At 39.6% G+C, this 12,845-nt stretch overlaps 1 protein-coding gene across 4 annotated transcripts in view; it reads left to right on the plus strand.

The window, feature by feature from the left end:
- The window catches only part of EGFLAM (EGF like, fibronectin type III and laminin G domains), a 77,345-nt gene that overhangs the window by 31,122 nt on the left and 33,378 nt on the right, over window positions 1–12,845 (plus strand). For all 4 annotated transcript variants that reach the window (XM_042804683.1, XM_042804684.1, XM_032992216.2 and 1 more), the window contains exons 7-9: window positions 3,188–3,354; window positions 12,071–12,186; window positions 12,432–12,768. In XM_042804683.1, coding sequence (XP_042660617.1) covers window positions 3,188–3,354; window positions 12,071–12,186; window positions 12,432–12,768 — 620 coding nt within the window. The remainder of the gene's footprint in view (window positions 1–3,187; window positions 3,355–12,070; window positions 12,187–12,431; window positions 12,769–12,845) is intronic.

The following is a 12,845-nucleotide window of genomic DNA, read 5'->3' on the forward strand; positions in this document are numbered from 1 at the left end:
GTTGAACTATCTATCCCTGGTGCTGCACAGAATTGGACAGTCATATTTGCTTTTGTTTGCAAAGAACGTGAAACAACAGATATGACCAGGGAGACACCTCCTAATGCCTAGCAAGAATACCCTAAATACTGTTTTTCTGATTAATGCATGAAACAGATACATCTACCTCAACATTTATGTCACTGCTTGTGGGGGTTAAATCCTTGAAAAGCTTATTAATGAAAGAAGAGGAGTGGAAGATGTAGAACTTGGGGAGGAAGTGCTTAACAATATCAGACAGCGTCAGAGGAATATTTAACAAAAGAACGAGGTTAGAAAATTGTCTACTTTTCCTTTCCTCAGAGTTGACCTGGTTGCTGTATTTTGTAGAAAATGTCACAATAAAGCTAAATAATAATAATTACTAAAAATAATATCCTATAGTACATTCATTTCTACAATGAATATTTTTCTTAGCAAATAAGAATGTATTGTTCTTAACATCATATTTATTATTTGTAGGAATATTTTTTAGAAAATAATTTGTAGAGATGAATTTGCTACTTGAGAGGAGTATAAACACAGCACAAAAGAACAGTCAAAAACCTTATGAAAATTGGATTGCTAGCAGGTGCTTCACTTTGTTAAATCATTTCCAGGTGATTTTAAGGGGAAGTTCAAGTGAGTATAAAATTGCAGTTCTTTGCATCAGAAAGGTTTCTTAAGTTGAATCAGTCCCCAGATTACAATATAAAGCAATAATCAAGATATTTTGGGTCCATTTGGGGCATAATTCTGCCCTTCATTTATATCCATCCAGTCCTATTGACTTTACTTATATGTTTATTATCTTAAAACTCTCTGACCAGATTCTTACTGCATGTCATTTCTGCATTGGCGATGCACAGCTATAACTTCAAGAGCAGAAAATGCCCATGGGAGTTGTCTGATTTTCCCGTGCAGAGATACAACGTCCAGGACAGCCCCGTGAGGTCTCGGCTGGAGACAGAGACTTGTGCCAGTCCAGGGAATGTAGCACTGCAGAAAGATGAGAAAAATAGCATCAAAATGAGCTCTTCCAGTGTAAAAGTTGACACAAACTGAAATTTGATGAAAGAAAGGGCCATGGAGACAGTTTTCAACAAAATGTTCCCAGCTTAGAAAACATGGGAGCTGGCTGGCCCTGGACGCAGTCACCAGCTGAGTCTGTTGTGTTCCTCTCCCCATCTGTTTGCCATTTTTTCATCTTGTACCGATTTGTTCGCACAGGGAATGTTCTGGGCAAGTATCAAAGGTCAAGTGATAAATCTCCCTCTTTCCCTCTCCTTCAACTGCAGATGCTTACACATTTGCAGGCATTTCCTTTATTATTCACTTCTCCAGAAGGAAGTCTTGTGAGAGACAGACAGCGAAGTTGAAGCCTAGCCTACGGTTTGTCTTACCTCCTAAACTTCACAGTGTGCAATTCCTCATTTGGGTGCCTTCATCAGAAGTGTGTGTTTCCATTCGGGCACAGACATTGACAGGGTCTGCTGCAGAGAGACTGTGAGGCAGCTCTTGAGCTAGCAGGAATTCCTTGGACTGGAATTAGAGCCAAAGAAAGATGTGTACAGGAAAATTGAAAACACTATTAAGCGAGCATGTGGAAGGAAGTAATGTTAACAGCTTTCATTTGGAAAACACTATACATTTTCATTTTGGCCCAGGCATCAAAAGCTTAGAGAATGGAAACAATGAAAGGGTAGCCAAAATAAATGCCCTCCTGTCTACCAGGAAATGGTGGTGGAAGGTGACTTAAGATGGTTTGTTTAGCTGTCATTACATCTTGTGCATTTGTCTGATTTTGTTTTTATTTTTAGCGAGACAATGAAATATTTGCATCCTGTGTACCACAGCGCACAAGAGGCAGACAGCTGAGAGCTGCTGCTTTGTCACTGCATTTTCCCTGAGGGCACAAAGCAATGAAACTTCAATAATCAATAAATCTTGTATTGACTGGTAAAAGAAAGCATACATTGACTTTGGCATTTCCTTCCAGCTACAAATAAACAAATACAAAATGCCTGCCTTGTGCTATAATTTTCATTGGAGACTGTTGGAGACATTTGCAGCTAGTCCTGTGTAAACACTGGTAGGTTCAGGGAGCAATTGGAGGTTATTTCCCATAATAAATATCACAAGGACATCTTAGCAAAGGACACTGGAATAATTTTATCTGAAAGTAATTTCTGTCCCTATTTTACTTTCATAGGCTTCAACTGGAATATTTTGGGTGACCTAGACTTAATGTTTACATTTTAATTTTGTTTGTATTTGTTTACCTTTCTCTTTTTGATAAGAAGAGACACTTTTAGAGAGAGTAGAAATGGTGTGAAAGTATCAGAATACTCTCTCAAAGTATTTGAAGTATCCCTTCCCTTTCCAATGTCCCTCTCACATGAATCTAAACATTCGAGACCAAATTGGCATGTGAATGGTTGTACTGATTTCAGGTGGATTATAATGGCACTTAGAGCAAGCATTTATTGGCAGGTGGCTTCCAGTATGAATCATGAGTTAACCAGGCATTGTCCAAAGGCAGACATGGGAATTTTGTTGCAAAAGCCACATACATAGGCCAAGTTCTCTGCATTGTTGTTCTGGTTTATGTCTTTTTTTTTTTTTTTTCCTTTTCTGAAGAGGAGACTTTGGATCTAGATTTTGGATTAATCTGTTTGCCTGGGAGATCAAATGCTAGATTCTCATCCTGCTAATGCTTGTATATGGTTTAAGGGACTTGGTGACATTAGAATTAGAGCACGAGCTCTTAGAAATAAATCAGGATCTTCCCCTCTATTGGAAAGTATTGCTTTACACAGCCAAACAGGAGATTGGGAACTGAAGGTAATATACCTCCACTTGAAAACTGTGAACCCAAAATCCATGAAAACAGGTAAAAGATTTGTCAAACTGTTCTCTAAGCAACCTCCTTGGCGTTATAAGCAAAACCTGAATATTGGTTTAGTGTCACTGTATAGTTTTGATATGATAGGCTTCGCAGCTAAGTAGTGGTTGCACAGTCTGGCCCCTTAAGAGTGAAGGATTTCAGTGATAATTTAGCAGGCTTATATCTCATTTAATTTGTGCATTTCCCAGGAAAGTTTAAAGGCAATTAATTTTTACAGTCAGCTTTAATTATTTACGATCTTGGCTTTGTTTGATCCTGAAGGCCAGACCTTGACAGCAATTGGACAGTAATAAGAGAACAGATCCAGATGGAGTCCATGGTTCTCAAAGGACTTCTCCCAAACACCAAGTATCAGTTTGCCGTCCGAGCAGCAAACTCCTATGGATCCAGCCCCGCCAGTGCACCGAGTGACGTTATCCGAACATTCAGTGAGTAGAAACACCTTTTTGTAATTAAAGCTATATAAAAATAAAGTATATCTGTAAATAAGGTGTATCTGGGGCTGCTGGTAGAAAGAGTTGATCTCCAAGCACAGGCACCCTGAGGCTGACACCTCTCAGTGGAGGTCTGTAGAGCCTCCAGCATCCTGTGAAAGTCAAACCACAATCAAAGATTTGAAAAACACCAGGCAGAAGTGCTCTCATACCATTTCTCTGTTCTGGACGTCATTGACAGATATTTTTGGATCATTACTTACTGACTTTTGTGCTCGCTTCACGCAGAACTGATAAGTGAATATAATGGGGAGAAATGAGAGAGACAATTCTATTGTTCATCTGTTTTTTTCAGTTCTTTCAAACTGAACCTTATATATTACATTTATAATTTAAACAACTCAGAAAGTCCAAAGCAAAGCTATACTGTTTTCCGAGGAGTAAGACTGTTAAACTATTAAATACAATAATTAAAATAATGATATAAGAAGTAAACTTCTCTTTTTGATCAGAAGTTGCATAACAAAGGTATTAGGTGAAAATGCATTCAAATATACTTGAATAATCACAAGTTATTAATTATCATATTCACATTTGTATAGCAATGTAGGCCATGCACACTGCAATAAGAGGTAGGTCCTACACACATCTGCTGATGGCCTTCCTTGGGATGTAATCCTCTGTCAGTGCTAGTGTTTCTGTGGGCTGACTTTGAGGTGCTGTTGCTCCTTATCACCCCCAAAGTCATAGCTGTATGTAAGAATCACAACCAAGCCAACACAGAGCACACTGGGAATCACACAGATCATGCCTCTTGCATGCGAAAAACCCAATGTCACAAACAGAGTCAATGCAGGAAACAGAGCCAAGGCTGGCAGGGTATGGGGACTAATTAAGCTATATCCTTAATGTGCCAAACTTTTTATTGAGTTTAAAAGGTCTCAGTACTTTTAAGTTCCAGTTTTGAAGGCACTTATAGAGCACAGAATGCCACACAAGAAAATGCCTTGCTATCGTTTAACTGCTTAACGAACTATAAAAAAGAGCCACAAAACTATCATTTTTTCTTTTTTCACCCTATACTCAGTTGCAAATCACCTTTAATTAACTGGTAGAAAATGAGAAGCTGATATTCAGGTAGGACTGTGACCTCTGCAAGAAGAATTTGCATGGTGCAGAAATGTGGATCATATCCTTTGTGATCCACCAATTTAACCCGCTCAGGATTTACTTCTAAATTTCTTCCTTATCTTGGAATCCCTTGTTTTCATCGATTCTTACATGGCAGTTTCCATTCTTTTTCCCCCTCTGTCACAATTTGAATCCCTTGAACAGTTTGCATGAACTGCTGCATCTGCTGAACTCATAAGTTTAACTTCTGAAGCAACTGTTTGTGAAAACCATGAATGTGCAGCATGCTCTGGGATTCCTTGGCCTCTTGATCTTCATGGGTCAGGTTCTGCTCCCTCAGGCACACTTGTGTGCTCCTCAGTATTCTGTTTATCTTTGGATGTGAGTGGTTGCATTATTTGGTCAGAAAAGATAGTGTTTAGCTCTGTTAATAATGTTGGAGTAGTCTTCATGCTGTGCCTATTACTGCCCTACCCTAGGAAAGGCACTTTGACTATGGAAACTGTCTGTTCTGCAGAGACTTGTTGAGATGACTGTAAAACACGGATTTTTGTCAGTAGAGCTTGGAATCAAATTCCTGCCTGGTGTATAGAAACACTGATTTCTGGAGAGATTCACAGCGGGCATGAGCTTGATTCTCTGTGCCTGGATCAGATCTGAAAAGTGAATATCTTATGCATGTTGCACTGCTCTCTGAATAGACTCAAAACCTCTGTGCTGGTCTGTGGTAGTCACATCAATGCCACTGTGACTGAGAGGTTGTTCTCCCTGCACCAAGGGGCTGGCAGGGCTTGGGAGGGACCCTCATGAGCAGTCAGAGCTCCTGCAGCCTGGAGCCGCATCACGTCCGTGATGTGCTCCAGCCCTGCACCAGGTCACTTGTACTTAGGGCTACTTTGACAAACTCTGGGCCCATTGCCAAATGTGAATGTGGTTCCTTTGCCAATCTGCCCTTAGTTTCCAGGGTGGATTTTGCAAATAGGCTTAAAATCTACATATAGCCACAATTCGTGAAAGGCTGTGTTATCTTGTGCATACCTGTCTTCACAACAGCCGTCTTTTTGCATAGCAGGGAGTGGTGTTCAAAGGCAACAGAGGATGCATGCCTTCAGAATCAAGTTCTGCGGCTTTCTGGAAGCAGGAGTATAACTGAGTATAGCAGCTCTCACTTGGCTTTAGTTGTGATGTCTGTGTAAGAAACTGGTATGATGTTAACCAGATACACAAATACATTGTGCATTAGTAGAAAAGCTAAACTTTTGTCGTGAAAAAATGTTCGTGATTAAAGCTGTTCAGAGGCTGAGCATTTACTGTTCCCCAAAACACTGAAAACCCCTGAAGAGTGATTTATACCGTGGACAAGTTTCATGTAACAAAAAAAATGCATGCTAAACTCAATGATAACTAGGTAATACTCACCTCTTGTTCACATTATGTATCTGGAGCTACCTTCCCCCTTATAGTAACCAGAAAGCCAATAATTACCTTCTTTGGCCTAGTTAATTGTTCAATTCAGTTGCTCAGGTATAGACAATTGGTGGATTTGAGGTCCTCTAGGTCCTGTGGTTTTCAGCTGTCACTGCAGGAGGGCATGAGCCTCCCAGGCATCTGCCAGACACCTGACAGTCCTCTGGGGATGTCTCAGGTACCATAATGCATCACAAATTGCACCACATGCCTGACTCTCAAAGTGCCAGCAGATATCTCTTAGTCACCTATTGTTGCTGGAAGAGTGTCAGACAATTGGCATGTCTGAAAATGAAGCATCTTTGCTCTTCAGTGTACACATGATATGAATTATTTTCTTCACTATTACCACGGTTCCTCCTCCCACATAAACTGTGAAACAAGCCACAGATATTTGATGTTATCTTCTGACTGCCTACATGTTCCTTGGAAATACCTGAAATATCTTAGGAAGCTGGCAGAATTTCGTACAATATCTGGCTCCTTTGCATTACACTTAGTCCACACAGTGTTGTCACTAAAGTCCTTAGAGTGTTTGGATTGAAAAAAAATTGTAGCTTTATACTTGTATGTTTCTATGCTTGTTTTGAAATAATTAGTGCTTTGCTGATGTTTATTTTAGTTGAAGAACAAATTCTCACCATTACCTCAAAAGCAATGGACCGTCAGGGTCCATGTTGCATTGTGTAGAGTCTCTTGCAGCTCTTCTGGGCAGGCTGAGACAGAGATGAGTCCTGCAGACACTGAGACCATGCTAATTGGGGATCTTTTCTGCTGGGGTTCATCTCATGTTCACATGTAATTCTCTCTTGGTTTTAAATGGTGTCTGGCCTTGCAGTACTCTTGACTGCACTGTTTCAGGTCAGCATAGGAAACTGTTGTCTTTGTTTGCTAAAATGTTCCTTTAAAGTATTGCTGACATTATCACCTAACATGACAGACCTCCCAAGGTCATTGCAAGTAGAACATGTGGACTTGATTATAAGCAGTTACCCCCTTACCTAGTAAAAAATGCATGCTTGGTTTATGTTACGTTGCTCCATTTTCAGGGAGGAAAGAGAGGGCAAGTTTCCCCAAGGGTTCTCATTTATTTGTGATTTGGTTTTTTTTGTTTTGTTTTGTTTTGCTTTGTTTTGCTTTGTTTTGTTTTGTTTTCTAGAGGGAAATGATGTAATAAATAATTTTTTTTTTTTGCCTTTCTTAATTACAGATGCAGGCTGTGGATATTTCATTTATATGGTTGCTGGGTTTTTGCTATAACAAATCTTTCAATATGTCATGGACAATTTACTTGAAAACAAAAGATTGCACATATCCAGTTTAGTAACAACAAAATAAACTGTCCCAAAGAATCAAACAAACAAAGTGTCATCACCTGCATCACTTAAATACCCTTTGTCTCCTGGGGAAACAGATGGGGTTTGCACTGTGCCTGGAAGGTCACCAGCCTTCAGCTTTGCCAGACCAACAGAGGAAGAGTCTTCTGTTAAAAATACCCCTCTGCTTGTCTCCACAGCAAATGTGACAGAAATGGCTGCTTAATCCTGGTACATCCCTTTCTCTGGTCTTCGCTGTCACTGCCAGGCTCATACTAAGCACGACATTGGCACAGGTGCTTAAATATTCTGCATGTTGCTTGAATGTGTCAGCTGAGGCTCAGACACAGGAAAAGCACAGTCCCTCAGGTCTAAACCAAGATGTGTCCTGGAGATAGCAAATGGAGAAGGTTTTCCACAGAACTCTTCCGCACAGATCTCCAAAGGCATTACAAAGGCAGTGTAGTGTGTTTATAGGGACAGGGACAAAGAGCATGAGACAGTCCAATTGATAGGCAGTGTCTCACTGTGAGTCAAGAGTCAAGAATAAAACTCAGATTAAAATGCCCTTGATGTATTTTGGATTTAGACCTGTGAGGAGTCTCTGCATGAAGGCAATCAGTCTGTTAACACTTCCATTCAATCCACCCGTATTGCAGTTGTCAGTGGTCTGCCTCGTATGCTCTCCTGTGTCTCTTGATCAGTATGCTAGTAGCCACCTAATCGGCAATACAAACAGAAAAAAAAAATGTGGCTTTCTATTTGTTTTCAGAAAGATTTCTTTAGTAGAACTTAATCCCTGATTATTTGGAAAGAAGCTGGCTAAAGTTCATGACCTCCCACAAGTTTTCCATTAATTATCAAACAGGATTATAGAACCTGGTAGAAGGTCTTAAATAGGCTTCGTCTCCTTGTACATTGAAACACTGATTTAATGAAATATAGCATGCTTATAATCTTTGTAGTCATTGTTTTGGTATTTGCAGAGTACTACTTTGCTTAATTGTCCCTGATTTGCAGCCCATTATGAGATGAGCTCTCCACTGGAGCAACACAGTGCTCTTAAAGGACAGGCTCATGTGGGGGTTTCTCTACAAAAAGTCCTGTTATCATCTCTGCTCTCTGTTTGGTTTAGTAGTTTTATTGCATCACATCGCATGTGAGTATCATGACACATCCAGTGAGCAAACACCAAATGTAAGGAAGATCAAGATGACTGAGATGGCTGTTAGATGATCTTGTTATAAACTCAGGCATAGTCAGAAGAAGGTACATCTCCATGCGTTATGTGTTACTAAAACTGCTCACAGTTCAGCAGGTAATGTAGCATGTTCTGGATGAAACTCAGATAGAGCCAAGGAGGAGCAAACACGGGAATTCAGAGTCATGCTAGAGACCTGTCGATATTAGGACACCTTCTGAAGTTACACTTTTCCTGGTAATGCCAACTTACATCCTGAAGGTCTTTGAAGAAGGATCTCAAAGCAGTCTTCACTACCAGCCACAATAAGCTATAACTTCTATGCTTTTTCCAGGTTAAAAGTTTTGTACCAGATCAATAAAGTGAGAAGAATCATTGTCTGGTTTAAAATAGTGGGTACATTTTGTCTCTTAAGGTCTTCTGTTGGAAAAGATGGGACGTGTTGTTCTGCCAGATGAAAGAGGCACACCTTCTGCTTGGGGAACTGCCTGTCTCTCCTAAATTACCAAGTCTCATTGCATGCTAAGGTTTATTCATGTAGTTTATTGGTAACTACACTCAAACCAGGAGAGTTATGCTTCTGTAAAACTGACATGTCATTAAAATCATGTCTATACATGTAAGCAAGTGTGCATATCTGAATGTGAATTCAAGACCTAACATTTTCCTACAGGTGAATATAAAGATACTTCATTCTCTGTATTGCTTCATTCATGCCATCCTTATTGAACCTGAATCCCATTAAGCCAATAGAAAGTTTGCTTGAGAAGAGAAAAAATGTGGCAGAATTTAGACTGCAACTGGTGTTTATTTTGTAACTTGTGACTTCTAAATTAGAAAATGGAGTTTGTGTATCACAGCTTGTTTGAATATGTATCAGATTGTTTTCTCTGACACATGATTGTGATTTTCCCTTTCTTTTTCCCAACTGATCTTTATGCCTTCTGTTACTCTTAGGTAAATTACAGTTTCATGCATTGGAAGACCTGAGTTAGTTCTGAAATAGTTTCAGACACACAATATAAAGACAATAAGTAATATCATAGACATGACTTCAGAGCAACAATATTCCAGTGTGCTGAAAATTATTGCATCTGCTGGGAGCTGAGTTAGTGCTCTGCTTTGTTCATATGATAGCTGTTAAACTGAAGGTCATGTTTTTAATGATTATGTTTGAGGTTTTGCACACTGAAATTCTTCTGTAGAAATGCATGTCTTATAACAAAAATCACTGTTGCCCAAGAGGGAGATTCTGATGCAGCAGTGGATGAAGAAGAGGTCAGCCTTGCAGTTGGACTACATGATTATTGTACGTCCCTTCCAACTGAACTATTCTATTCTATTCTATTCTATTCTATTCTATTCTATTCTATTCTATTCTATTCTATTCTATTCTATTCTATTCTATTCTATTCTATTCTATTCTATTCTATTCTATTCTATTCCATTCCATTCCATTCCATTCCATTCCATTCCATTCCATTCCATTCCATTCCATTCCATTCTATTCTATTCTATTCTATTCTATTCTATTCTATTCTATTCTATTCTATTCTATTCTATTCTATTCTATTCTATTCTATTCTATTCTATTCTATTCTATTCTATTCTATTCTTCCTATCTTCCTACTCAAATTATCTTGTGATGGTGATTAACCTGAGTGACTATACAAATGAATACTTGGAGTAAGAGGTTTTGCCCACATTTTGATAATACCTATTGTTTTCAATAAGGAAGGCAGGATTGGGACCAGTTCATAGATGTACAGTCTATTTTTCCAGTAGTAATCCTTTGCCTGTGCATTCACAGTCACTAGCAGAAATAATCTGGATGCAGTTTGTTCAGTTGGCTTTATCTCATTGACAGTTGTAAAGCTATGAGTTCTCTGCTTAGCTCAGTTGGTAGAACTCTGTACTGAATCCTTCTGTTTAATATGCAGTTAAATTTAATTATTTACAGATGATTAGGTATATATGTCAGAGTGGAAAGGTTTATATACATTCTCTCCTGGTCTGGCATGCTGTTTTGGTTGCAAGTATGTATGCCTCATTACCTCTACTCATTTCCCTCTGATTTTTCTGTGTGCTGTTGTAACATGTAAAGCCCATTGATAAGTATCTCCCATGGAGTATGGTGAGAGGCCAATTAGCCAGCCAGGGCACACGTTTCTATCTGGTGCACATATGTTTGATTTCATAACTGTCTGCCAGGATATCTGGGTTGCAGTGATGGCAAAGTAGGAGAGTGAAAAAAAGGTTTAGGCAAGTGCTTTTCTGCCTGAATCAGGTCAGTGAGATATTTTTCCTTTGTTCTCCAACCGATGTGGGAGGTGGCTGACACTAGTTACACTGTCTCAAAAGGTTCAATAACACTGTGCCCACACTGCTCTCTCTGAAGTCTGCTGAGCCTTGTTAGCTTTTGCTGGCTTCATCGGGTTGTTCACTGATGGTAGGGAAGCTCTCGCTACCATCAGGTGGCATTTTTTGGGTTGTCGAGTCTCCTTTCTGCAGACAGCCACTGCCCTGCAAGACTTTGCATCTCTGCATCTGCACGTTGCAATGTGAAGGACCTGCTAACTTATGAGAAAATATGGGTGGCTTGCGGCTGCTAAAAGAAACAAGCACACATGGTCAGTCCATAGAGAGGCTTTGTAAAGCAAGGTTTACCTGTGTTGTTTGTAAGTGATTTCATGATACTTTAGGTAAGACAAAGGTATGAAGTCTGTTGTTTTAGTGGTTATCAAATATCTGTCTTTTCTTAAGCTTGCTGAAATGACAAGTAACAGTAGTGATGCAGTTACCTGTGCTATCTTTCTTCATGAATTCTGGTAAAATTCAACAGTTAAAAAACATAAACCACTGTTTAAGCAGAATTTGTTATGTAAAGTGCAGAAGAGCACAGGTATTTTCTACAAGGACCCTCTTACTGTTTAAACCGTCTGTTTCCAGCCCAGAGTCCTTCACAGTGCAGTTCAGTACTCCAGGGAGAGGCAGAAGCCGATTATGTGCATGAAAAACACATGATGTTTGTGCGTGTTTCTTTTTTCGAGGTGCTAATTTGCATTTTAAAAAAACAGCCTAAAAATACGCATAGGATGCTAAACTCAGGAGCATTGGAGCCAATGGAGGCAGATAAAATCCTAACCAGAGTGTGCTAGAAAAGTCATGCCTAGATGCATCTCTTTTCCTGTTCCAGTTATATGGTCTCCAGTAGGGCAGATATGGAACTGTGTATTTATAAAAGGGAGAAGTTTGATCTAAACCCAATTCAGTTATTAAAATGTTGTCCATGCCAAAAAAAGTTCAGAGCCATCATTCTGCAAGAATGGTGGATAGAAGTACATTTGCAGTGGGAGAACTGAGTTTTGCCTGCTTTGTTTGTTCACTCACATAGTAAGTGACTAAATGAAAGTCTTCACTTTGTTTTAAGTTGCATGTGTATCACTTGGACAGCGTCTCCCATCTTCAGGCTGACATTTGCATTGTCTGTATAAAATGAACACTACCACTTCAGATTTCAGTGTGGTAAGATCTAAGTTGCTGTGAGTAAAGAGAAAAAATATATGAACAGAATATGCCAGTTATGTTTTTTTAGGTTCTGAGGAGTTAGGAAGTGGAAGCTACGGGCATCAGTATATCACAGACACAGTCACTGCTGATGATGATGGATTTGATATTGATGACTCAGACTATGACATTTACATAGAAGAGGTAAATTTCAAGATTTCACTTTGGCATTTCTGTTTTCTTCATAGTCTCAATATTTTAAAGTGTCCAGTCTTGTCAGAAAATTTTAATATCTGATATTATGTGCACAGATATAATAATGTAGTTGTTTCTTTTTGTTTGGTGAGGATGAGTTTGTTACCTCAGATCTGTATCTTAGAAGATATTAGTTTCACTTCCATGTAGTATTTTAAGTTTTACTGAATTTGTGTTTCTTTATTTCCTTTCAGCTCAGGCCACTTCCTGCTATCAAAGGAGGCAACAGAAAATTTCTGGTCGAAACTAAGGTCACGCCAGGGTCTAGTTCCAGGCTCTTGTCACGGGTCCTTACAACCACTTCTGAACCCACTAATTCCACTCCCACCACCACACAGGCTTTAACCACAGTGAGAACAACTACGGCTCGGGCAGCGAGGAAGGGCAGCATGTCTTCTGCTGCACGCCTCTTTGATCTCTCCTGCGACGAGGCCATCTGTTCTGCAGACAGCTTTTGCATCAATGACTATGACCGGGGTGGCTCACGCTGCCACTGCAACTTGGGAAAAGGAGGAGAGACATGTGCGGAAGGTAGGTTTCTGCATGCCTGCTGCTGCTGGCTTCTCTGTGTCTGGGACAAGGAGCAGCTTTGCGATGAACCAACTGAA

This window comes from Tyto alba, unplaced genomic scaffold (genome assembly GCF_018691265.1).
Source record: "Tyto alba isolate M040663 unplaced genomic scaffold, T.alba_DEE_v4.0 Super-Scaffold_42, whole genome shotgun sequence".
NCBI classification, from domain to species: Eukaryota; Metazoa; Chordata; class Aves; order Strigiformes; family Tytonidae; genus Tyto; species Tyto alba.